Source organism: Pantherophis guttatus, chromosome 2 (genome assembly GCF_059756535.1).
Source record: "Pantherophis guttatus breed Tessera chromosome 2, ASM5975653v1, whole genome shotgun sequence".
NCBI lineage: Eukaryota > Metazoa > Chordata > Lepidosauria > Squamata > Colubridae > Pantherophis > Pantherophis guttatus.
The window spans coordinates 117,729,044-117,755,631 of record NC_142064.1 but is presented as its reverse complement, the minus strand read 5'-3'; the positions used below and the strand labels follow the sequence as shown (position 1 = coordinate 117,755,631).

At 43.2% G+C, this 26,588-nt stretch overlaps 1 protein-coding gene across 1 annotated transcript in view; it reads right to left on the bottom strand.

The window, feature by feature from the left end:
* CACNA1F (calcium voltage-gated channel subunit alpha1 F) overlaps window positions 1-26,588 on the bottom strand; it is a 70,289-nt gene that overhangs the window by 3,640 nt on the left and 40,061 nt on the right. Inside the window, exons 28-43 of the mRNA XM_087886562.1 lie at window positions 25,925-26,083; window positions 25,155-25,265; window positions 23,865-23,948; window positions 20,916-21,044; window positions 20,633-20,698; window positions 20,032-20,123; window positions 12,797-12,956; window positions 11,690-11,817; window positions 10,339-10,435; window positions 10,143-10,245; window positions 9,425-9,526; window positions 8,897-9,027; window positions 8,559-8,696; window positions 1,558-1,760; window positions 1,306-1,437; window positions 133-296 (exon numbers count right to left, since the gene is read on the bottom strand). Coding sequence (XP_087742688.1) covers window positions 133-296; window positions 1,306-1,437; window positions 1,558-1,760; window positions 8,559-8,696; window positions 8,897-9,027; window positions 9,425-9,526; window positions 10,143-10,245; window positions 10,339-10,435; window positions 11,690-11,817; window positions 12,797-12,956; window positions 20,032-20,123; window positions 20,633-20,698; window positions 20,916-21,044; window positions 23,865-23,948; window positions 25,155-25,265; window positions 25,925-26,083 — 1,999 coding nt within the window. The remainder of the gene's footprint in view (window positions 1-132; window positions 297-1,305; window positions 1,438-1,557; window positions 1,761-8,558; window positions 8,697-8,896; window positions 9,028-9,424; window positions 9,527-10,142; window positions 10,246-10,338; window positions 10,436-11,689; window positions 11,818-12,796; window positions 12,957-20,031; window positions 20,124-20,632; window positions 20,699-20,915; window positions 21,045-23,864; window positions 23,949-25,154; window positions 25,266-25,924; window positions 26,084-26,588) is intronic.

Sequence of the window (26,588 nt, the reverse complement as noted above, 5' to 3'; positions counted from 1 at the left end):
CTTCATTTGTAGATACTGTAGACGGCTTTCTGTGGTGTGATAGACAAATATTCCTGCAACTAAGACAGGTTTGCATAGTTTCTTCCTCTTCCAGCTACTCTCCACCTAACACCAAATCCTCATCATCCTGACCTGCGGGAGTGGCAGGCAAGAGGCGCCGGCGCTTGGTCTGCCTGCTGTCCAGTACTCCTTTGCCGAGTCTGCTGTTGACCCGATGAGAGAGCAGAGGCAGGGAACCCCCGTAGCCACTCTGCCAGTGATGCTGGTGGGACTGAGGATTGTGCAGTGGAGGCTGCCTGCATGAGAAATGCAACCACATAGTTCAGCCCATTATGTGGATTATTCCCAATAATTGGGAGCGAATTTAATTGAATGTGTGAAAGATCATCATGGATGTTTCTCAGATGAGACAACTGGGCATTTTTATCGGAGTGGCAAACTCACCTGCTCAGTTCCAAGGTAGTTGGGTTAAGCCTGCAAAGCATAAACTGCAATAGCTAAGAGCCAACTGCAATATGTGATCCCTCAAAAATAAGCCCTCCATCTGCATAAAGTGGCCAGAAACAAACTCTCCTGGATAAAGGACACAGTCTGGTAAACTAAGGTCAGGGATTATGATGTTTTGGCCATGAAGAGAGAGCAGCTTGGACTTTATCCAAGCACAGTCCAGGTACAAAAATGGGAGGGCCAAAGCATGCTATTCAGAAAAGCAGGTAAGGTGAGTAGTTCAGTCTAGCTGAGCAAGTAAAGTAAGATTTGGGATACACAGATGATAAACATAGCTCCCAGTATTTGTTCTATTAAAGACTTTCATGCAGAAGCATTGGAGTACTTCTCCCATATTCAGATCACATTTATTAGCTCTTAAGGGAGATATACCTGGCTCCTGAGTACAACTTTACAGACACGGTGGCTGATCTTGCAAGCCTTGTACATTGCATTGCCCCTCTGCTTCACAAAATTGTTTTTATGAGTTTGGGGATTATGAGTCAGACATAGGTTCTGAAGAATTAGAAGGCGTAGTTTTGCCCCTACTTGATGCTTCAGGTGAGAGGACATCCTCAGAATGTTCTGCTCATTTGTCCTTTCATCCTCTTCTGGTGAAAATATCCAGAGGGATCATGATAGAGTGTGGACATGGCATTGGAAGAGATATTATTTATCTACTGGATAGTTAATTAAAAAAAATATGGAAGTTGAATACCAAGAAGCAAATCCAGTTCCCTTGCCATACCATTACTTGCAAAAAAGAGCCAATGTTGTGGTGCAATACTGCACTACTATGCTTCAACCCCTAACACTTACTTGTCATGGGGCGGCAGGTTTTCAGAGTCTTCCTCACGGCTATAGTTTCCCTGCTCAGCTGAGGTGTCCTCTATACAAACATCAGTGTGGTTAACTACTTCTTCTTCTGTTGGTGGGAAACTGGAACATTGCCTGGATAGAAATATATGGTTGTGAGGAATTACATACCCTCCCATAATTTACCATGCCCCACTGAATTTACAACTACCTTCTTTCCTCCCCTGTCCAAAAGCCCATTCAACCCTTCAGCACCTGTTTATCCTGCGTTGAATGGAAACAACAGGCAAGTCAGCAGGCTCATCACTGCCACTAATGTTCTCTTCATAGGGCTTCAGCCCATTTAACACATGGGAGGAGCTGGTTTTAGAGAGGTGCTGAGAGGCCACAGTCTTGTCTTCTTGTTCTGTTGGAGTCTGAGCATGGTGCTCAGGGGCTTCACTATATAACTCAGAACTCTGTAAGAAGGAAGGAAGGAAGGAAGTCTTGGAAATCAATAATTTTCCTGTTTGTTTGTTTTTTTAATTTGATTTATATGCCGCCCTTCTCTGGAGACTCAGGGTGGCTTACAATGCGTTAAGCAATAGCCTTCATACTTTTGTATATTTATACAAAGTCAGCTTATTGCCCCCACAAACTGGGTCCTCATTTTACCTACCTTAGAAAGGATGGAAGGCTGAGTCAACCTTGAGCCTGGTGAGATTCAAACTTACAGTAATTGCAGACAGCTGGTGTTAATCACAATGCTTTTAGTCTGCTGAGCCACCAGGCTCCTGTTGTTCATTGCTGTTCCTGGATAGCTTAATATGTGATCTAGCTAGATATTTTAAACTAAGCCTGTTCTTTCAAATCTACGTGCCAACCTCAGTCTTACGTTCAGAGCTTCTTTTCTTTTGTCAAATTTGCATACCTGCAGCTTTCTAGGCTTTGGTGCTCTTTGCTCTGGTGTCCCCCCATTTTCTTTAGACTGTATATATATAATTCCCAAAATAGCAGTCCTAATTATCCTTTTTGTAATCAGACCAAATTGATTTCCCACCGATTTCCAAAGTAAAATCAATATCAGTTACAGCACTGGGAAACCCAGGCCTTCAGGAAAAACATTTATTTACACTTATATAGAATTGTGATTAATGACATATTTCAGTTTACATGTAGTTGTATGTTTCGCCCATGCCCTTATGACCACTCCCAGCATCATCTGCTCTGTTTAAACTATTCTGAGCAAGCAGCATCGTTGATGGAAGTGCTATCTTCCATAACCTTACATGCGTTTAGATTTATTTTTTTTCATGAATATAATTCTGGAAGGCAGTGCATTTCTTCATGGATTTAGCAGTTGCACTTCAGGTTTTCCTGTATTTTCCTTGTACTGTTAACAATCCTTAGATGAAAAATAGTGACCCAACAAGAGAAAACGTAAGAGAACCCATTTATGTGTTGCCCTTCAGGTGCCCAGATCTGAGATATGACTAAAAAACCGGCAAGACTTTTCAGAACGGCTGATCACAGGTCTTCCTACTCATCCAACTGGACACAAATGACATTGTAAGGCATGCATGACGCCTCCAGCATATGAAGGTTTATTTCATGGCTTTGGGGAGAAGAGGAAAAAACCCTGCAGCCCAGCTGGTATTCCCAATCAATGCTTCCCAATGAAAGCAAATGTTCTTTAAGAAAAAGGACTTTTTTTGATAATTACCAGTTAAAGAGGAAGAAAAGAAATGCAGGGAGGTCAAAACAGGGAATCTAACCAATTATCTTAAATGTCTCCGCATTAATACATAAAGGATGAGTAAGAAGCAATGTCAATCAGACGTCATGAGACAGAAAGGTAAGCATAATAAAACAGTGATTACAGAAACACAGTGGGATGGCTTGAGAGGTACAGCTTGCTTCAGAGGAACAGTCAACATCAGAGAGAACGCTGGATAGTGCTGTGTAAAAGGAATGAATTTCCCTATAGTTGGTCTAATGGACTGATGGTAATACAAGTGTTGAAAGCATCTGGGTTAATATAGCAGGGCAAGCTAATATAAGCAATAACTTGCTACAATAAATCATCAAACTAATCAGAAGAGGAAAAAGATTCACTGAAGTCCCAATACCCCTTGATGTATTTCTGAAGGGAGGTTTCAACTACTAGATATGTATTGGAAGATAAATTCTACCAAACATAAGATGTCACATATATTCTTTACTCATCCTTAGTAATAATTTCTTTTTTAAAATGATTGAGGTAGGCATTAAGGGATCTGCTGTCTGGGATTTGATACTTACTAACCAGGATGAGATGATTAAGGATATTAAAGTGGTAGGAACTTTGGGAGCAAGTAACCATGCATTCCTAGTTCTTGATTTTAATAAAAAAAGTTTCATAAAAAACAAACTCCAACCATGGATAGTAGAAAGGCAAATTTTAATGAAGTAAGAAAAGCACTATAGAAATAAAACCTTAAAAGCAAAAATGTAGGTGGCTGTGACTTTTTGAAAAGGTAATTAAGGATTACATAGCCTCCAACAACACTAGTAAGGAAGAAAACTCGGAAACGTCTAAAGAAGCCAATGTAGTAGACTACAGAATTCAAGAAGGAACTGATAATAAAAAAGGATGTTTATTGGAAATGAAAGGAACAGTTAACAAGCAAGGACCATTTACAATGCTTCAAGTGAGAAGTGTAGGAATCAGGCCACTTGAAAGTGTCTTGAAGACAGTGCTATGATTGCTAAAAGTTAGTAAGTATATGTCAAAAATAGGTCCTGAGAAACAAATATTGCATTTGTTGGTAAGGTAACATGGATAAGGACAATGCTGAGGATCTGAGCTACCCATCTTTCAGCAAAGTTTTTGACAAGGCTCCACACGATGTTTTCACTGATAAACCATTAAAGGGTTTATCAGTGAAATGCACCATCAGTAGGATGGTGGTCCAGGAAATGGCCGGTTAACTATACTCAAGACAATGAGCATGAAATGACATGAAAACTTGATCTGGAAATTGGAAAGCAGTAACCCATGGGATCCCATAAGGATCTGTCTTGGGGACCGTGTTATACAATATCTTTATTAATGACCTGGATAATAGGTGGATGATGCAGAAATGGAAGGTTTGGTCTCTATACTCAAAAATACCAGAAGAGATTGCACAGGTTAGAAGTCTGAACTGAGAGGAACAAGATGACCTCCAAAAGGGAGAATTTGCAATGGATAACATTTAGGGAGATTCGTGGCTTTGCAAGATTTGTGGCTTTGCAGCAACATCATAGAAGGAAAAGGGCTCAGTCACTGAGAACAAGCTGAACAACAACCAGCAGTGCGAGACGGCTGCTAAAAGAGCTAACATAGTTATGGGCTTCATCAAACGAAGCACTGCACAAAAGGTACATCAAATACCTATATTCTTCTACTCCAAACCAGAGTACTGTGTAGCAACAAAGATGATATAGGAACTTGAGGATATGTCTAAAATAACAGATTAAAGAAATTTGGGATGCTCAGTTTGGAGAAAAGATTAACAGGAGATTTGATACTGATTCAAGATGTTAAAAGGTACCATAGGGAACTTGTTAATGTCCACAGAAAGTAGAAACAAAAATAACGGCTACAAGTCGCACCAACCTAGATTTCTTTTTTAGATACAAGCAAAAACTTCTAAATGGTAGGATCTGTACAACAGTGGAACTGTCTCCTTATGGGGTTGAGGGTTCTCTACCTTGGGAGATTTTTAAGAGCATGGACCCTCTTGGGGCTAGTTCAGTTCTAATGCAAATTGCAGAGGGACTGTTTAAAAGTCCATGCAGTCTCTTTCAACAATCAAACTTCAGTTTGATGGTAATCCAATATTCTAGAGTTTGAAGTTGGAGAAGAAATTGTAATGCCCAAGCTCAGCACTCATAAACTAAATATGAAACAATGCAATCATGAAAGAGAAAATGAATAATGGGTGTCCACAGGGAGGGGCTCAAAAAAAATATAGATGGCAGCCACAATCATACAATCAAGCACTTTTTATATGCATGGTTGTGCCCATCATTTTTACTTTTTTAAACACCCCCCCCCCCCCAGACACCCTTGGAATATACTGAAGTAAATGTAAGCTTTGCTCACTCACAGAAAATTAATTGCTGTATATTCTTTAGTTCCAAACCAGTGGTGAAATCCAATTTTTTTTACTACCAGTTCTGTGGGCATGGCTTGGTGGGCATGGTGTGGCTTGGTGGGCATGGCAGGGGAAGGATACTGCAAAATCTCCATTCCCACCCCACTCCAGGGGAAGGATATTACAAAATCTCCATTCCCACCCCACTCTGGAGCTAGCCAGAGGTGGTATTTGCCGGTTCTCTGAACTACTCAAAGTTTCCACTACCAGTTTCTCTGAACTGCTCAAAATTTCCGCTACCGCTTCTCCAGAACCTGTCAGAACCTGCTGGATTTCACCCCTGCTCCAAACCTGCTAGAAAAAGAGAGCTTTTAGACTTAAGGGAGTAATTTGAGCCATAATTCTTTTTTAGAAATCAGCCATTAATATGCCACATGATAGAAATTGGCTCCTGGTTTGTGTAGGAGGGGAACTAGGCAAGAAATCTTCAGAGGAATTTTTTTTCAAAAAATGCTCTCCAAATTCTTTTAGAGGCTTCATGCAAAATAAGAACAGTAGTCTCTGACTTTCTAGCCCTGTCAAGCTAGAAACATATTATAAATCTGCAGACAGAATTCTTATTCCCTTTCTCCAAATATCTCAAATTCTCTTCTCTTCTGCAGTTCATAACACCATATTGTACATGCATCTGCTCTCCTAGAAACTTAGTAGCAACCTTTTCCAATTTCAGCACAGAAGAGTAGGTGTGGAAAAACAGAACTGGCTAGCTGAATTATCTCGTTTGCAATTAGCTTGAGGTGCACTGGGATTTGACTTTCAAAATCATTCATCTTTTAAAATCTATTCATGTTAATTCCATGTTGAAACTCTGTCTTAACTTAAATCATTGGTAGATGATCTCTGGAGGGCCCGGGACAGGGGTTGCTCCTCTGTCCTGGTCCTATTAGACCTCTCAGCAGCTTTTGATACCATCGACCATGGTATCATGCTGCACCGGTTGGAAGAGTTAGGGGTGGGGGGCACCGTGTTGCGGTGGTTCTCCTCCTTTCTCTCTGATCGGTCGCAGTCTGTGTTGACAGGGGGGCAGAGGTCGACCCCGAGGCCCCTTGTATGTGGGGTGCCACAGGGGTCGGTTCTCTCACCCCTTCTGTTCAACATTTATGTGAAGCCGCTGGGTGAGATCATCCGTGGATTTGGGGTGAAGTATCATCAGTATGCTGATGATACTCAGCTATACATCTCCACCCCGGACCACCCCAATGATGCCCTTAAAGTGATGTCCCAGTGCCTGGAGGCTGTACGGATCTGGATGGGGAGGAACAGACTCAGGCTCAACCCATCCAAGACCGAATGGCTGTGGTTTCCGACGTCCCGATATAGTCAATTGGTGCCATCACTGACTATTGGGGATGAGTCATTGCCCCCCACGGAGAGGGTTCGCAACTTAGGCGTCCTCTTGGACTCACGGCTGTCTTTAGAAGAACACTTGACGGCTGCGGCCGGGAGGTCTTTTTATCAGGTTCGCCTGATTCGCCAGTTGCGTCCCTTTCTGGATCGGGACTCGTTAAAAACGGTCACTCATGCCCTCGTCACTTCACGCCTGGACTACTGTAATGCTCTCTACATGGGGCTCCCCTTGAGGAGCACCCGGAGGCTCCAGCTGGTCCAGAATGCGGCCGCGCGGGTAGTTATGGGAGCAGCATGGCGCTCCCATGTGGCTCCCCTCCTGCGTGAGCTGCACTGGCTCCCTGTGGTCTTCCGGGTGCGCTTCAAGGTCTTAGTTACCACCTTTAGAGCGCTCCATGGCTTAGGACCGGGGTACTTACGAGACCGCCTTCTGCCACCAATAGCCTCTCACCGCCCAGTACGCTCCCATAGAGAGGGGCTTCTCAGGGTGCCGTCAGCCAAACAATGTCGACTGGCGGCCCCCAGGGGGAGAGCCTTTTCTGTGGGGGCACCCACCATCTGGAACGAGCTCCCCCCAGAAATACAGAAGATTCCGGATCTGCGCAGTTTCCGCCGTGCCCTCAAAACATTCCTGTTTCAGCAGGCCGGCCTGGCCTAATTTTTCCCTTTATATTGCTTTTTGATTTTATTTTAAACTGGGATGTCTTATATTATCTAGGACCAGAGTGTTTAGTATATTTTAATTGGTTTTTATTAACGTTTGTATTACATGTATTTCTATCGTTCGTTGTTCACCGCCCTGAGTCCCTTAGGAATAGGGCGGTATATAAATATAATAAATAAATAAATAAATAAATAAATAACAATATCGAACCAAATCACAGCCAAAGGAAAATCAATGAGCAACTAATGCTTGGAGTTAAGCTCTATGTTAACGCTCCAGGGATCCCATGCTCTTGAGTGGGTTTTGAGGTACACTTGGCTATAATTCTCAGTTTATCAGAACTTGTAGTCCACACGTTAGAAGTGCACCATGGGAAGCTGTGCTAAAACAAACTGTACGGTTAAAGAAAAAACTGGACTACCCCAACCAGAGAAGAAAATTAAGCATTTTTTAAAACCCCAGTTCCAACAAAATTCTTTCCCAAATGGAATATTTTATTCTTTATTAGATTTATATCCTGCCTTTTCTTTTTGTAGAAATACTATTTTTTTTACAATAATAAACTCTGTGAGATGGATTGAGTTGAGAGAGACTGCCAGTCTCAGGGTCGCCCAGCCAGTTTTGATGTCTAAGGAAGAACTAGAACTCATGATTTCCCAGGACCTTCAACCACTATGTCAAACATAGCAAAACACAGGTTTTACTATGAATATGAAGCTAACTGTACTCTACTCCAAAGAAGGTTCCAATAAATAGTAGCCTTGTTCTAGATCAACAGATAAGAGCCATCCACACAATGGAGATCTCACTCTTATTAAACTGGCAAAAAAGGTTTTCTCACTTCAGAGAACAGAGCTCACATGAATGGGTTCACATGAGTGAAAGTTCCTTCATGCAAAAATACGTATCTCCTGTAAATAAGTTTTAAAAAACTGAATGTTTCCGAAAGGGTTCCAACCCAGCATTCTTCCTAATCTATTTTTTTTCTTTTCTTTGAAGAAAAATCAATAAAGTGTTTTCAACCGTGTAACCTTTTCACAACTACAAATTTGCTTCCTTAAATCCAACTGGAACAAAGGCTTTACCTTGTAAATGGCTGTCTCTTCCTCAATGATTTTCTCCTCAGCTTCTTCTTCTTCCTCCTCCTCCTCTTTTCCTTCCAGGTCACAGGATATTGCTCTGCGGATCTCAGGCCCTAGATCTTGTAAGCAGCTCAGTCCAGCCTTAATGGGGAGAGGTCCCAAAACAAAAAGATCAGCTATCTGTGTTTCAGGGTCTCTTCATCTGACCATTTAAGGCAGGGGTCTCCAACCTTGGCAAAGATGGCTGAGGAATTCTGGGAGTTGAAGTCCACAAGCCTTAAAGTTGCCAAGGTTGGAAACCCCTGATTTAAGGGATTCGTCTTAAAAAGGGATAGAGTTACCTGCAAGGCGGAGGAGTTGCTTGGGGACCCATCTGGTCCAAGCAGTCCCTTTTCTTTCCGCTTACGGAATTTACGGAAATAATCTTGGATCAGGAATGTGGCATAGAATTTTCCTACGGTTATCTCCTCCCCTGCCAGTGGAAGATGCAAGCGTTTAGGAACCTGTGGCTAAGTTCAAAGCATTCATGTTCCCCTAAAAACCTTGAGGTGATGTTACAGAAATGTTTGGCTTTTTTTTTTAACTACAAGAGAATAGCACCAGTGTTCTTGTAGTGCTGAGTGCATTTTGTTGTTTTCAAGGATGACTTCCATTTTGCATCAAAAACAATTATCAGGAAAAAAATATTTTTGTTACACCTGCAGAATCTGAACTGGTGCAGCACCAAACAAGTCTTAACAGCTGTTCAACTTCTGTGAATATTTAAGTGGCCCATTAAGCTAACATAATGTTTAATCTTCCCTCCTCTCTTGACTTTCTGGAGACTTGATAAGAGATTGATTTAACAGAAAGGACAAAGGAATACTGACCTTCTGCTATAGGTAACACCTCATCCAGCAATTTGGGCTTAGTCCGTTTCCAGATCTTTTTGATGACAGCACGTAGTTCCCTATTGGCCATATCCAGGTCTCCTATAAGAGAAGAGGAGAATGAGATTTTATTCCTGATTCCTCTACTAAGTTATCCAAAACTATCCCAAGTAGCTTTGGAACTAAGAAAAACAAATAGTGGGAATACAGTCAGATGGAGGTGAAATGAATTAGGAAAGAAAAGAAAATGGAGAAGAAAAATATTTCTGGTTTAGATATGTGATCTATAGACGTCTTCCCAGTCTTATAACTATAGCTGTATTCCCGTTGTAGTCCAACACATCTGGAGAAAACCAATGTAAGTGGCAGGCACAAAGCCTGGGGAAAGCATCACTGTCATTATCGTCTGTTTTAGTAAAACAGGAAGATTGGCTCTTGAGAACAGCATATTAGGACAGCCTTAGAACATATGATTCTAAAACAGCTGCATTATTTTACGGTATCACAGATTCATCTAATTTGTTTTCCACTACTTCAGTAAAACAAAAGCAGGAGAAAAAGGCGGAGAGAAGGGAGGAGTCTGTGGGATTAGGGTAGGTGGGACATAGGAGGAACTTTTGAGAACAGGGAAAAGGTTTGGGGAAGCTTAACTAGAAGCCTGAAAACAGGAACTCTCTTCATGTACAAAATACTTCTCTGCATTAAATTAGTGTTTTACCTTCTGTCTTGATCTTTAGTGATGTACGCACTAGAGCAAAGAGGGTGGCATTAAAAGTGACAGTTCCATCTGAGTTCAATGGCATGTTCATGGCCACCAGCCTCTAAAAAACAGGCAAATTAAATCAAGAATCCCTGTAATCTCCTCCCTGTTAGTAGTCACTATAGTCCAGATGAATCTGATTTTGTTGACTTACTTTGCAGGCTACTCGGTGGGGACAGAGCTTCCCAAAACCCAGAGGTGGCTGTATCCGGCGCAATAGGGTCACCACATCCAGATGCTTGATGTAACCTCTGGAAGAGCAACCTTTATTTAATTAAGCCTTCCTCTACCTGATCTCCTTTAGTTTTGATGGACTATTCTCATCACCTCCAGTTCCCATGGTGAATGGGAAAATGTGAAACACACCTGTCATCTATCATTATAGGCTGCAGATACTCTAAATTAATCTGCATGAACATAAATTACATTTTCACATGTATTAAGCACACAAATACCCAATCATTATAAAGGAACAGAATTTAAAAAGCATAGATTTAAACCAGAGGCCTATTAATTCAAATGTTTATCAAACAGCAGCATAGAAAGTAATAATGCTACGAAACACATTTCAAAGAACATTTTAAATCAGAAAGATGTAGGAAATGGACAATGTTGCTACTAGGAAAATACACTTTGCTTTGTCCCAATGTTGTTGCTACTGTATTATTTTATCTGAAATCCATGAGGGAAACAGATTTAATCATCCTCAGCTGTTAAGTGATATTTCTCTCCTTAGTTAGAAACCATCCAAAGACAATCCTCAAGGTGTATAAAATCACCAGGTTTTGTCACTCAGCATCCTGAAGAGAAATTGACTGTCTTGAAACAAATAGAGGCAGGAGAGAGTCAGCAACTGGGATATTCAATGTCACAATTATAGGCCTGTGCCAATTCCAGATGGATGGAGAGTCGTCTAATTCAGCACTGAGGAAAGACCCTCAAATAGTAAAATCATCAATGATGGTGGCGCAGCGGTTAGAGTGCAGTACTGCAGGCTACTTCTGCTGATTGCTGGCTGCCTGCAGTTTGGCAGTTCAAATCCCACCAGGCTCAAGGTTGACTCAGGACTCAGCCTTCCATCCTTCCAAGATGGGTAAAATGAGGACCCAGATTGTTGGGGGCAATATGCTGACTCTGTAAACCGCTTAGAGAGGGCTGTAAAAGCATTGTGAAATGGAATATAAGTCTAAGTGCTATTGCTATAAACTCATGATCTAGAAATGATAGTACCAGCTCCTCAGGCAGGACTACCACTTATATTTCACTTTCAAAATATTAACTCAATATATAATCTACAATGCCTTTTGTGGTATGCATCAAAGCTATTGAAAGAAAGTAATATTCTTCTATTGTCTCTGGTAACAGTAGAACACTAGAAATTGTGCAGCTTAAGAGAAGTTAAAGATTTCTCCTTAATATCTGTGATGTAAGTTCTGGAAGATACTGCTACTTTTTCCAAAAGCACTTGCTGAAACTATTTCAATAAATGGAATTAAGTTTCATACTTGGCAGCTGGATCATATTCCGACCAGATCCTCTTGAACTCATCGAGGTGGTGGGGACCCAGAATGGACCAGTCCCGAGTGAGATAGTCAAAATTGTCCATGATGACAGCAACAAAGAGGTTAATGATCTAATAGAGGAGACAGTGAGAGCAAAAAAACAGAAGCAAGCAGCTTGATCCTGTGAAGGTTATTTAGAAATAAGTCCTGTCGGGCTCAGCAAGTGTTCATCAAATTGTACTCAAGTTGAAGGAAAGGAATTGATGCCAGAGGACCTTAGTGAGAGTCCGCAGCTCTTTCTAAGGGTCATTGCTTTGATTTGGGCTTGAAACATATTCAATAACAACAGAAAGTGTGCCTTGGAATAGCTGTCATCAGTAGGATGTCTCTCAGTATTCTGGACTGTAATTTGTCTCCGCTTTGGCTGGGGATGAGGGGAGCTATTTTACACATTTGACTGAAAAACATTTAGTTAGAGAACACTGCTTGCCCACAATGCCCTTTCTTTTCAACAAGGATAGTATGCCCCATATTTGGGATAGGAGGATGCCTTTTTGTCAGGGAATGTTCATGAGCATCAATCCTCCTCATTTTAGCAAGTAAGCCTGGCCCAATGGGGAAAGGAAATGGGATAAGCCACACACAGATCATTGGTTATCATTAGTAACAATGCAAGAGCATCATCTGAGGCTGAAACAGTGCTGTTGCTCCTACTGTTATTGACTAAGCAGAGAAATAGGAGAAGCACATTACAGGATCCCCTCTGTGCAACAGAGATGAAACAGCAGCCAGAGGGGGGAGAGCAATTTTAAAGAGATAAACTGCAGGAATGGAGATAGCTAAGCGGCACCCACTCTAGCTCCCAGCTGTTCATTTGCTTCCAATTGCAGAAACAACTTCAAAGATGACACATATGTTCTCTGAGTTAGGTCTATTTTCAGGCAGCACAATCGGTGCATCAAAACTGACATGCATGGTGGGAACCAATGTTTTAGTTTGATAGTTATAATGAGATGGATCTTGGCTCTGCAGAAGAGGGACTGGGTTGATAGGTCTAGAATCCAGCTGCTAAATGGGAAGAGCAGAGGGTACTTTATGTCAGGAACTTACCAAGAAAGCACACAGCATAAAGAAGCTGATGAAATAGACAATAGCAAAGTTGCTACCACAAGTGAATTCCTCCCCAGGTTCAAAATCAGACTCAGGGTCACAGCGCTTGCCAGGCAAGCTGGCCAGCATGATCTCCTGCCAGGCTTCCCCTGTGGCACACCTGGAAGGAACAAGATGGGAAAAAACAGGCTGAATGTATCCTGCCAGAACAGAGAGAATATAAGAAAGTAGGGACAAAAACAGCCCTCTTTACATTTGTTTGGGGGACGATTTAGGAGGTGCACCTGATGAAAGTGCAAAGCTGGGGGGGAAAAAGACTAAACAGAGTCAAATGCCATTAGATCTAAGATAGGAGACTGTTACAAGGATTGGTGGATCAGGCCCAATGAAGAGACTTGAGTCATCTAATAAAATATCTTTCTTTTATTTGCAGGTTCATCACATCATCACTTGGTTACATTAGGATCTGAGGAACATGGAGGAGTGTGCCCACCTTTTATACCTGTGGGTGGGGAATCAGGTAAGGAGGAGTCTATGGGAGGAGCTGACCAGGTGGGTGTCTGGGTTAACCCTTGCACTACTGAGCTATAGCTGATCCCTGGCACGGGCAGTGCATTTATACCTGACAAATCCCCCTCTAAATGCCTGACCCGTGTCTGTAGGCCTGACTGACTGGTTGGTACCCTTGGGTGGATGTTGAGCTTGGAAACTAAGTGTGAGTGTTGTTTGCCCTGTAGTGGTTTCGTGAGTATGTCTGCGGTCTGTTCTTCTGTATCGCAGTGAATGGCCTTTATGAAACCGATTCTGGAGAGCTGTCTAACGTGCTTATACTTTATGTCTATGTGCCTTGACCTTTGTCCTATAGCGTCGGACATGGATATCTCTATGGCGGCTTTGTTATCTTCATAGATATTTATTGGGTAAGCTGGTTCTCTCCACACGCTGGCGAGTAGGTCGTCGAACCAGATGAGATTGTTGGCGGCTTTGGAGAGGCATATGTATTCAGCTTCAGTAGTCGAGGTTGCCACCAAAATTTGTTTGCCTGTGTACCAATGCACCGGACTGTTATTTAGGTAGAATATGTACCCAGATGTGCTTTTCCGGCCTTTGGTATCTCCGGCCCAGTCGGTATCGGCGTAGCAGGAGAGGATGGGTTCGTCGGATTTTTCAGGTTCTAGGGTTAGACATGCATTGGCACTTTGTTTGAGGTATCTTAGTACTCTTTTCACCGCGTCCCAGTGGTATGTGGTGGGTTTGCTTACGTGCCTGGACAATAAGTTAACTGAAAGAGCAATGTCCGGTCTTGTCCAGTTAGTGATATATAGGAGGGAGCCTATGACTGACCTGTACAATGTGTTGTCTTCAAATCTGGGTGATTCATCATGCATGTTTTTTAGAAAGTCCGTCTGCATGGGTGAATCACATCCCTTGGCGTCTGCCATGTTGCACTTATGGAGTAATTCTTCTATTTTCTCCTTCTGCGACAGTTGGAAACCTTTTGGCGTTTGGTTGACCTGTACCCCCAGGTACCGATTTATCTTCCCAAGGTATTTTAGGGTGAAGTGTTTGCCCAGTCTGCTGGCGAAGGTGTTGCGGTTTCCTTCGTGTTTACTGATATATAGAATGTCATCCACGTAAACTAGGATGTATTCTGGTGAGTCTCCCTCTTTCTTGGTAAAGAAACAGTTGTCAGCTATGGTCGCTGTGAATCCCATAGACTTCAGGGCCTCTACCAGGCATTCGTACCAGCGTTTGCCCGATTGCTTTAGCCCGTACAGGCTCTTGTGAAGTAACCAGGTGTCCCCCCTGCTGGTTTCTTTGCTGTGGGGCGCTTTGATGTATATTTCTTTATCTAGGTTGGCGTGCAAGTAGGCGGTCTGCACGTCAAACTGGTGCACCTCCAGCCCTAGCAGGGATGCAATGACTAAGGCGCTTTTGACGCTTTCTGTCCTTACAGTGGGGGAATATGTGTCTGTGTAGTCCTCTGGAAACCTTTGGGCAAACCCCTGGGCGACTAATCTTGCTTTGTATAGGCTTTGGCCACCCTCTAAGTTCTTGACCTTGAAGATCCATCGGGTGCCTATTGCGCTCTTGCCCTCTGGGACCTTGGATGGGGTGTAGACCTTTAGCTTCCTCAGGCTATCCAGTTCTTTGGCCATGGCTAGCTCCCACTTTGTCCTCTCTTCCTGGGGTAGCCTCAATACCTCTTCGTAGGAGTTTGGTGTAATGTGATTCGTGTGCACGTGCATTACGTAATCATTTAGCCTTCTTGGTAGCTGATTTCTGGTTGACCTGACCGGTCTGTCTACTGTCTGTTCTGCATCATGTAGGTGTCTGGCCTCTCTTTGTGTCAGTGAGTCTATATTTAACTTGGGATGATTTTCTTTCCATCCCTCAACCCTAACACCTTGGAGATCGGGCTTGAGCCTGCCCTCTTCCTGTCTATTTACTGTCTCGCCTTTGCTTTGAGCTTGCTCAACCGGACTATCCTCTCGCTTGATGGGAACCTCGTTTAAGTGTATTCTGGACCAGTTGGCTTGCTCATGGAATGCCGCTGTCCTAGAGACCACAAATCTATTATTGTTGTCCACAAACCTGAAGCCCTTGGTTCCTGGCTCGTATCCCATAAATCTCAGCCTTCTGGATACCTTATCCCCTTTCTTGCGCAACTGCTTGGGTATGTGTACATCAGCAGTTACACCGAACACATGCAAGTGTGCTATCTGTGGCTTCTTGTTATACATGATCTCGTATGGCGTTTTGTCTATCACACTGGACCATGTTCTATTTAGTGTGTAGTTGGAGTAGACCAGGGCTTCAGACCAGAAGTGTTGGCCAATGCCCGCGTCCTCTAAGGCGCACCTGACCATCGTTTGCAGCATGGAGTTCCGTCGTTCTACGACCCCGTTCTGAAAGGCGGAAAACAGGGACGACGTAAAGTGAATCACGCCTTTGGATCTGAGCCAATGTGAGAAGTCCTTAGATAGAAACTCAGACCCTCTGTCGATCATGATCTGTTTGATTTGTTTGTTGTTTTGGGTTTCCACTCTTTTATAAAACTCTTTGAATTTTTGGAAGGCCTCATCCTTTTTTCTTAGGGTGTAGACAAAGCCATATCGACTATAGTCATCCACTATAGTGAGGAAGTACCTTTTCTTATAGTTTATGGATGGCCTTAGGGGCCCTACCAGGTCCATGTGTACTAAGTCGAATATTTGTTTGGCGGCACGTAACGACTTCTTGGGTCTGGGTTTTACCTTTAGTTTTGAACACTTGCACACCGAGCACTCGAGGTAGTTTTCACAGTTTTTTATTTTGACACCCTCGGTACAATTGGCCATTTTCTGTATCACGGGAAAACTGGCGTGTCCTAGCTTCCGGTGCAGCAGATGGGCACAGTCATCATGCATTGGTCTGTCTATTGAGGGTCTCTTTTGGGTGTGTTTGTTGTGTTGTGTTTCTTGTGTTGTGTTATCATTGCTATCTATCTTTCTCCCGTCTACCTGTTCATCCTCAGTCCTGTCTTGATCAGTGTCCTCTGCGTTCTCTGAACTGGTGTTTACGCTGTGGGTGTTGTTCTCATGGAAAGTTATGTAAGGTAACCCTTGGTTAACGGTTACTCTTCCTACGTCTTCCCCATCCTTGCTAACTTTGACATTGCCTCTTGTGAAGGTCACCTCAACCCCTGATTCCTTGCTAAGCTTTACTGCGGCCAGGATGTTGTGAGGTATCTCCGGGACTAACAGTACCCCCTCTATTTTCCCTACGCCTGGTAAAGTAACTGTCCCTTTGCCCGTTACTCTAACCTGGTTTTGGTCCGCAACTTTGATTGAAAAGTTCTCCCTCTTGAATGATGAGAGTAGTTTCTGGTTGTAGGTGGTGTGGTTGGAGGCTCCCGAGTCCAGGAGCCATGAGCTGGTGTCTTTGTCTTGGTGTGTGGTGTGTGTGTGCTCCCCTATCCCATACAGAGACCCTGTCCTGCTGTCGCGTGAGCTGTCTCTGTTCCCCCTCTTATCCCTGGGAATGGGTGAGTCTCTACGCCTATACCTTTCTTCGGATGTGTGTCTTTCCGTTTGCCTGTGCCTATGCTCTGGCCTGCCTCTCTCCCTATAGTTCTTGGGGCAGTCCCTCTTGATGTGTCCCCTCGACCCGCAGATGTAGCACTCTGGCGTGTTGTGTTGTTTCTCTTGGAAGACTACTCTCTTCTCACTCTTATGTTCTCTGGGAGGGCCGGGGCGGCTCCTCCTCAGATTATCTTCCGCGATAAGCTTGTTGGATAGCTTCTCCACGGATAGCATTCCCAGACTAATGGTGTCTAAGTGTGTCAGGAAGTTATTCCATGAGTGATCTAAAGAGTTGATTATCACGCTCTTCATGATCTGGTCGGAAATAACTTCCCCCCTAAGGTGTAGCTCTGCTCTGGTACCGCTCAAGGACACTAGGTGCTCACTCATGGGGGTCCCTGGCTTAAGTCTGGCAGAAAAGAAGTCTTTGGAAATTTGGGTGGTGGTGGACACACTCTCACTGTAAAACAACCCAAACATTTTTCCTATAATTTCTGATATTGTGAGGTTATGGCCTATACAGTGGTAAATTGTGGGGGATATGCTGGCAATCAAAAGGTAGAATGCCCTATGGTGCATGCAATCCAGTTCTAAACTCCATGGTCTCTCTGGGGGGTCATTAATAAAATGAGACATATTTTCCTTTAGGAATACCACCTGGAGCTGCTGTGACCACTCTAGGATATTGCCCCCATCCATCCTCAACTTGGGAAAGTCAACAGGTAAGTTTCCAGTACTACTAGTAAAATTACTTACTGCTGGCTGCTGTCCATGGTTCCTTATGTGTCTATAGCAGCAGTAAGGCATGGGCACGCTTGCCGGCAGTTTAAAAGTCCCGCTTTGTAATTTTTTTCTTTTTTTTTCCTCTAGGCGGAAGAGCGCATGCGCGAAGTCCATTTCAGCTCCGCCGTCGCTGTGGAAGGACCTGTTCATCGCGGCTCCGCTGTAGAGGCCTCTGTCGGTCGGGTAGGCCTCGGCTTCGGCTTTGGGGGTCCAGGTGTGTTCCGGGAGGCGTCGTCCAGCAGCTGCTTCTCCGGAATGAAGATCCTGGCGGCGCTAGGGCTCCGGCGATGGCTGTAAGTAGCTGCCCCAATCCATGCGGTCCGGGGTGCGCGGCCTGGGCGATCGGAGGCGCGGTGTCCCTGGGGTGCGTAGGTGGGCTGGCGAGCTGTCGCGGGCGTCGGTGGCTCTCGGGTGGGGGCTTTGTTGCCCCTCTCCTCGTCTTCCCTTTTGTTTTGGCCTCTCCGGCCTGTCTTTGGTGATTTTGAGGCCTGGGCCGAAAGTGGCGGCAAGGGTCTTCATGGCCCTATCCACTTGCCGCTCGCTGGGGGTGTACCAGGGGTCAGAGTCAGATTCAGTCCCCTCTCCCCGGTCACTTCCATCATTGCTCATGGTCCGGCATTTTTCGCGCGCCGGCCATTTTGAATTCTGTTTGTTGATTGGTTGTGGGTCGGCCATCTTGTCCGACCACGTGGACAAAGATGGCTGCCGTTTTAAATTTAGAGCGAGACTTTGGGGCTCGGTGGCCGTTGGAAGTGCCCTTTTGGGCGATCCACTCACCGAGTCCAGCTCCTCGAGTTCGGAGTCCGAGCCTTCTTCGCTCCTTGCCACCTCGCGGTCGATTATGAAGCTCCGCAGGTCGGCAAGGAGGTTCTTGTCGCCGGCTCGCTCCTTCAACAGCTGCAGGACGTCGAGTCGCAGCTTCTCTTCTTCTTGGTCGCAGTGGTGGGCCCTTTTCCCTTTCTCGATCTCTCCCCTTTCTTCCGTCGCGGTGGCTTTGGGGGTGGTTGAGGCTCCTGCCTTCCCTGGCGAGTCCGATGGGTTGCTTTCCCGTTGCTTCGGGGGTGTCGCCATCCTGCAGGTAGGTATGGGTCCTTGTCTTGTGGCTTGGGATCTCTGGGCCTTACCAACCATCCTCTGCTACCATTTTGTTACAAGGATTGGTGGATCAGGCCCAATGAAGAGACTTGAGTCATCTAATAAAATATCTTTCTTTTATTTGCAGGTTCATCACATCATCACTTGGTTACATTAGGATCTGAGGAACATGGAGGAGTGTGCCCACCTTTTATACCTGTGGGCGGGGAATCAGGTAAGGAGGAGTCTATGGAAGGAGCTGACCAGGTGGGTGTCTGGGTTAACCCTTGCACTACTGAGCTATAGCTGATCCCTGGCACGGGCAGTGCATTTATACCTGACAGAGACAAGTAGGAAATCTGAGGGCTGGAAGTTAGCCTGGGAGGGTATGGCAAGCTCTTCCATTCCATGACAATATACGTGTCCATCTTGAGCAGTCAAGCTAATATTGATTGAATCTATTTTTTATTACATTTTAGGAGGAAAGACAGGAAAACAGATACAACATATGTAATACCACAGACTTGCTAGAAATCTTCTGTGATGCTTAGAAGCACTGCATGTTTTGGTAAACTCACTGATTGCACCCTCTGAATCACCATTATAGAAAAAGGAGCACAACTACATTCCCACTGTTTATATGTATATTTGAAAAGTTCCTTTGGTGCCTATTCAACTTGTACTCTTCACACAGCTCTTATTTTAGTGGTATTAAAGGGGGAATAGCTAGTCTGTTGGGACAAAGTAATGCTTTGATAAATGTTATCTATCTCTGCTTCCAAATACCAAAATCTTGCTTTTAATTCTGATTTATTATAAACCTGAATTGGACTAAACACTCAGCTGGGAGTTCTTCTGACAGTTAGAACAATTAATCAGTGGAACAACTTGTTTCTAAAAGTTGTGAATGCTCCAACACTGGAAATTTTAAAGAAAAGATTGGATAACCATTTGTCTGAAATGGTATAGGGTTTCCTGTCTAAGCCGGGGGTTGGACTAGAAGACCTCCAAGGTCCCTTCCAACTCTGTTATTCTGTCCTGTCCTGTCCTGTCCTGTCCTGTCCTGTCCTGTCCTGTCCTGTCCTATCCTATCCTATCCTATCCTATCCTATCCTATCCTATCCTATCCTATCCTATCCTATCCTATCCTATGATTCTGTGTAGCCATAATTTGTGAATTAGAATTTAGTTTGGGAATCGGCCCAGATTCTGTCAGCCCTTTGGAAACAAGGGATGAAGAAAGAAGCCATTTGCTTATCTTTTCCCAAATTAAGGAGGAGCATGAGAAGGAGAGGAAGAGAGGAAGAGAGATACCTGAAAAGCAGCAACACAGCTTGTGGAAAGGTCTGGAAATTATTATTGCGATTGATGGCTGTACTATCTTGCATAGCTATTTTGCCAAAGGTCTGAAAGACAAGGAATCCAATTTCAGGGTTGTGACAAGATACAACAAATAAAAACTCTAATGCAAAATGTTTCCAGGTGCACATTATTCAGCCTTCCTTGCATTCTGTCTCCTTTATCAGAACAGAGAATAAAAACAATACTTCTGCCATGTTGCTAGAAGTGCAGCTGGATGATGCTTCTAGAATACAGCAAGAGCTAATTTTCTGGCTCCAACCATAGATGGCAGTAAATGTTTCTTGGAGAAATTATGCATTTAATCCGCACACTATAGAAACGTAGGTAGTACTTAGGCTGGTTGGAACACCTACACATGTACAAATATCTATTGCATGCACATCGTTGCCTTGCACAAATGAAAGAATCAAATCTTTCAGTTCTGATAATACAGAACCTCATACAAAGGTGCAGAGTTCTAGCTCCTACCCCCACAAAACGCCTACAAGTCACTCAGGTTTGTGCAAAGATTCATTTGCAAGAAAAAATGCAGCGAGGAAGATTATCTGCTCACCTGCATGCCGATGACTGCATAGATAAAGAAAATCATGGCAATGAGGAGGGCCACATACGGCAAAGCCTGGATGGGGGAAACAAAAACAATAGTGAATTTGGAGAAATAAATCTGCAGCCAGGGCCACATCATCCTGGTTTGCCGCAAAAACAGTGTTTAATGCTCCTGTTAGCACATTTCCCAAGTATGCGCTTTCCTTCCTACCCTGCTAGAACAAAGTATGCAGCAATTTTAAGTCTTAGATTTAAGGCAATGGTTACTTTCTCATCATTCCCCTTCTGACCTGGAAAGATTTGATGAAAGTCCAGAGGAGGGTACGGATACCTTCACCTTTGCTGAGGAGCTTGACCAGGCGCATGACACGGAAAAGGCGGAAGAAGGTGATAGAGATACGGGAACTGTCCTCTGAACTCTGTGGAGTCGAGTGGAATGGGATCAGCAAGAGGTTAGATTAGAACAAGCAGCCCCATAATAGAAACGTATGCATACATATGACACAGGGCAGGGTACTAAATCCACCGTACCATCTTGCTGAATCTGTACAGCCTCATCTAGCCCTGTAATCAGCTTTCAACTGGGAGCAGCAGCCATGATAGTGATGGCCTTCTCCTGTATTCTGCTCCAAACAGTAGAGTTTAGAGGTATGACGTTGCCATTGTACATGATGCTCCCATTTAGTTATCATAGTTAACACATGCAAATATGTCAGACAAACATATTTGTATATCTGCAAATACGTGAGAAGTAAGCTCCAGTCCCTCAGCCACCAGCATCTACCTCCAGGAAAGCCTGAGCAGCTCACACTATATTGGGTATAGCTATGACTCTCTCTGCCTGCACAGCTGCCTGTTCTGTTCCTAGTCCAGACATTTCTCTGGTCCAGGATTAACAAAACAGAGCTGTGTAGTTGCTAAGCAACTGTGCCACTTTCCTTTTTCCTGCCTCCATCTGCAGCAAAGCCTGCTGGTCCTAGAAAAAAGAAAGATGAAAGGAAATCCTTCACTATAAGTGGGGGCAAAGGTGCCAGTGGAGCCAAATTGCCATTATTCAAGACCAACCTAAAAAAATAATACCATTGCATGTAAGGTTGGCAAGTCCAAAATGATACTCCCATACTATTCTTTTGGTTATCTTTGCCCAACAACATCTTGCATTCATTCCCAAGCCCTCCACCACTTTTCTTCAGTTTGGTCCATTCAGAATCCTCAGCCAGTGCAATCGCAATGGGAGCTTCACATCTGGGAGGCACAAAGTTATAAAATACAGTGGCTAGGAATGACAGCTCCACCATGTATATACTCATTTGTTAATTTTATATGTATTGCCCCAAAAAAGCGTATTTACAACACACACCGATACGTAGCATCTACTGAACTCTGCCTGAATTTAAAGACGTTTATTTTTTACAGTAATTTACAAATCCTATGATAGTGAGGCTTGTCACATCAACATTTATACCTTCATGCTTGATCACTGGCCTGTTTCATTCCTTTTAGCCCAGGGGTTCCCAACCCACAGGCCGTGGTCCACTACCAAGCCATGGCCTATTCGGAACCGGGCTGCATGAGTGGTGAGCTGGCCTGCGCACGCATGTAGCTTAACTTGCAAGAGTGGTGGGCCAGTGTGCACTTGTGTGCCCATGCACATGCCAGGCCGCTGCTCACGCAAAGTCCAGCTGCATGTGCATGCACCATCCTGTCCCTTGTGTGGCCTGGTTCCCCTTCACCACCACCGTCAGGCTGCCAAGTCTGGGGACCACTGTTCTAGCCTACATCTCTGGCATAAAGTTATTTTTTTACCATCTTTCCTCCAAGGATCTTAGAGCAAGATCTTACTTACTTTATATCCTCACAGCAACCCTTGAAATAAGGCAAGTAAGAATGACCCTGTGAACCGATGGAGATTTGAACCTATGCCTTCCTTCTTGTAATTTGGCACTCTAACCACAATACCACCTTGATCCACTGTGGATTTTGTCATTGCTTCTGTATTACATGGCTCAACTTTTCTGATTCATGGGGTAATACTCTCACACTATAGCTTCCTTTCTTTTCAGAGAGAAGGAATCACAACCATGATTGAAGGTATGGTGGAGGTACATAAGATCAAGCCAATTTTGTGTCTCATAATATCTAGTGCATGAAAGCAGCAATGCAGACAATATATGGAGGAAAAAAGAAATAGGAAGATAGAATCCGGAGATGAGTAAATAAAAGACAAAGAAATTCAGAAAATAAAATAACTTTCGAGCATATTATATATCCACAAAACTTATTCATTTCTTGCATAAAGAATAACTACAACAAAACATGGAATAAAAGCTTTGGAGAAAGTTGATTTTTGTTTGTTTTGTGATTTCTAGGTTCAAATCTATCCTTGCTCATGAAAACCTAATGGCTAATGTTGGGCGGTCATTCTCTCTTGCTGATCACAGGATTGTGTACTGAGAGAGAATTGTTGATTGTTTGGAGAATAAAAGGAAAGGGGACCCATCTAAACTTTGTAAGCTCCTAGAGAAAAGGTAGGCTATCCATCTAACCAATAATATAGCAAATAAATAACAAAAACAAATTCTTAGCCTTTGTGATAGCAGGGAGCTATATTTGAATAACATAGTCAGGGGGAAAAATATCAGGTGTAATAGTCCTTTCAGTAAATAAGCACTTTACATGGGGCTGCTCTTGAAATGTATCTGGAAGCTTCAGCTGGTGGGGAATGCAATGGCATGGGCAATTAGGTTGCCTCCACCTCTGCCAGGCGGTGGTATCAGGCCTGGCAGAGGTGTGGGCAAGGTACATCAGTCAAGGAGCTTGGGTGGGACCTAGAGAGAGAGCCTTTTCTGCCACGGCACCCGCCCTTCAGAACATCATTCCTCGTGAAGTGAGATTGGACCCAACACCGTTCATCTCCTGAATGGCCTTCTAAACTTGGCTTTGCCATTAGGCCTGGGGATCCCATGGAAGTGTGGAGCTTGTTAAATGGGCATTATAATTTTAGACTGCGTTCTTCTCTATTTTTTGTAACAGTTTTTACATTGTTTTAATGGCTAAACTATGTTGATTGTTCACTTTATCTTTTAACTGTGTACATAATCCAGAATCAAAACTCAATCAATCAATAAAATAAGCATACAGTATGACATATTCTGCCTCTTTCAACAGCCGTACTGCAAATGAACCAACACTGCTCAGATAGCTTCTATGGGACAGGTATCATATTGGGGATCACTCACGTTGATTTCAGTAACAGCAATGTCTACGATACTCCCAACCACAATCAGAGCATCAAAAGTATTCCATGCGTCAACAAAGTAATGCTGCAAGAGAACAACAGAGAAAAGCTCCAGAAAGAGGCAGTCAGAACTAATTTACATCCACTGACCCACCCACACCTATTTTATCTAACTGAGCAAAAACAGCATGGGCCTGTCCTATTAGAATGGTTGGTCCCCTGCTTTCCCTTGGGCAAAATTCAAGGTAGAGTTTGGGTTATATAACACCAAAATAACCGAAGCCCAATCTTGGCCAGAGCCTCTGCTTTCTTAAGATTTTGCAGATGTGTAGTGCTCCTGCTTCAGATTATTATTCATGTCCCAGAGTAACCAGAAAGGGCACACAACGAGGAAACACAACCCTCCCTTTCCAGAAGCTCTTTATCATCTTAACAAAATTCAAGCCTGGACAGTTCAATTTTGTCCTTTGGGGACTCAAGACTGAGAGGTGGGGGAAGGCATAGGCACAATATCTTATTCAGCATTATTAATCCAACCTGAGCTGTTGGCACAGGTTGGACTAAAAACCAAAATCACATATTTTTCACCACCACCACCTATTCTGCTTGAAAGTGTGATCTTAAAGTATAAAAAAATATGTGTTGGGAAAAGGCTCCTGTGCTGCAATATTAAATGCTTCAGAATTTAATGCAAAGATGTATGTCTATCTAGAACAGGGGTCTCCAACCTTGGCAACTTTAAGCCTGGCGGACTTCAACTCCCAGAATTCTGGCTGGGGAATTCTGGGAGTTGAAGTCCGCCAAGCTTAAAGTTGCTAAGGTTGGAGACCCCTGATCTAGAAGGATATCCTAAATTCCTGAAGAGGATACATACCAAATAAAGGCATTTTTACAGGCAAGATTTAAAAGCGGAGGGCTCTAGAGATCGGCAAAGCCATATATTTACCAGAACCTGAAAGTCTGGCAAATAACCTCACCTCCCTTCTCACATTACAACCGTAAGTGAGCATACCAGAAAGAATGTGAGCATTTTCTTGGACTGAACACTGCACCATCAGGAATTAGGAGGTCCTCCAAAAGTAGCTCTATTGAAAAACTTGAAAGAGGAGTTCCACTCAACAAACAAATTGTTATATACTGTATGATGCAGAAGATTGAAGTAAGAACTCTTTTAAGTCTCTTAATGAAAATCCTTCAACACCTGATAGTGATAACTTGGTGTTGATCAAAGGGTTCTGGAGTTATGGGAAACAGTCCACTATGTTTTTAATTTTTTGCAAAACTCCCAAACCTTGGGCTTGAAGGCAATAATCTTCAGAAACATTTCAACGGTGAAGAGGCCTGTGAACACCATATTGAGCAGATCCATCACGTTATTAAAAGGCTCTGATTGTTCATAGTGCTGAAAGAAAAGATAAGGCATGAATAATACAGGAGAATTTTGCAAATCTTGGTGACTCAAGTGGTATTTGTTAAGAATATCCTTACAATAAGAATGAATGCTGAACTCAAAGTATCATCTTTCCTGGGTTCTTTAGGGTTTTCCTTCTTGTTCTGAAGTCACACACATATAGGTTTACGCAGATTATCCCATAGCCTTATCTTTGTCATTTATTTTGCTACTCTGCAGCTGAATCCCCAACTTCTGTGGCACCTCCAGCATCTCCACTTTCTTCATATGGCCTGGAGTGAATTTTCTCAGAGTTTACCAATTCATTACATTCACCACTCAGGCCCCAAATATTAGTTTTACAAATTTATTTTAGAACGATGTTTGTCTATTCACCTTACTGAAAATAAGTATTTCTATTCATATCTTATTACAGTAGTGATAGCATGACTGCATTTTTCTGCACACATCTGGATCCCATTTTTATTCTAAAAATTCACATATGAATTCATTCCAGTAAGCAATGGGTTGACCTGCCTTGCTCATAGATTTTATAAGGGTGGATTTGTAACCCACTTATCTATTCCCACCATTTCTAATTTTTTCCCCTTAAAGAGAAAATAACTGGGCAGTGCCTTTTGATTTGTGGCACTACAAATTATGCTTCTCACCTGTACAGCCAAAGCAATAGTGTTCAGCAAGATCAGTACAAACATGATGTATTCAAAACAAGTGGAATTGACCATATACCAGAATTTGTATTGATATTTGTTCTTTGGAATATAACGTTGTAAGGGTTGAGCCTTCAAGGCATATTCCACACATTGCCGCTATGGGAAAAGAAAAAGAAAGCAATTCAGCTGAGCGGTAAGAGAGAACTCTCCCCCCCCCCCCCCCATCGTTTGCACATTTCTTCAGCAACACCACGAGCTGCTATCTGCAACAGTATTCACAACATAGAGCAACATTTTCTAATTTTGTAAACCAAAGCCCCAATACACATGAAGGAGACTGGTATATGTCATATTCCATGAGTGCTGAAATTCCTGATGCCATTTCCTTCTGCATATCCACTGACAAAATCCCAAATCCAACATTCCTGCACCTTTCTTGTTCTTTATTCTGTTATGAGGGGTGTTAATGCTGGATAGATGTTGTTTGGATTTGAATTATTACTAGGTGATCTAGTTATAAGCAATTCATGGAAAACATAGTCAAAAAACTCTGATCAGACCTCATACCAAAAAGTTCTTGCAAAAATAATTATCTATTACTTTCAAAAATCTCAAGAGTTAAACTATAGTGTTTTTTCCTTTGTTCTGCCTATTTTTTATA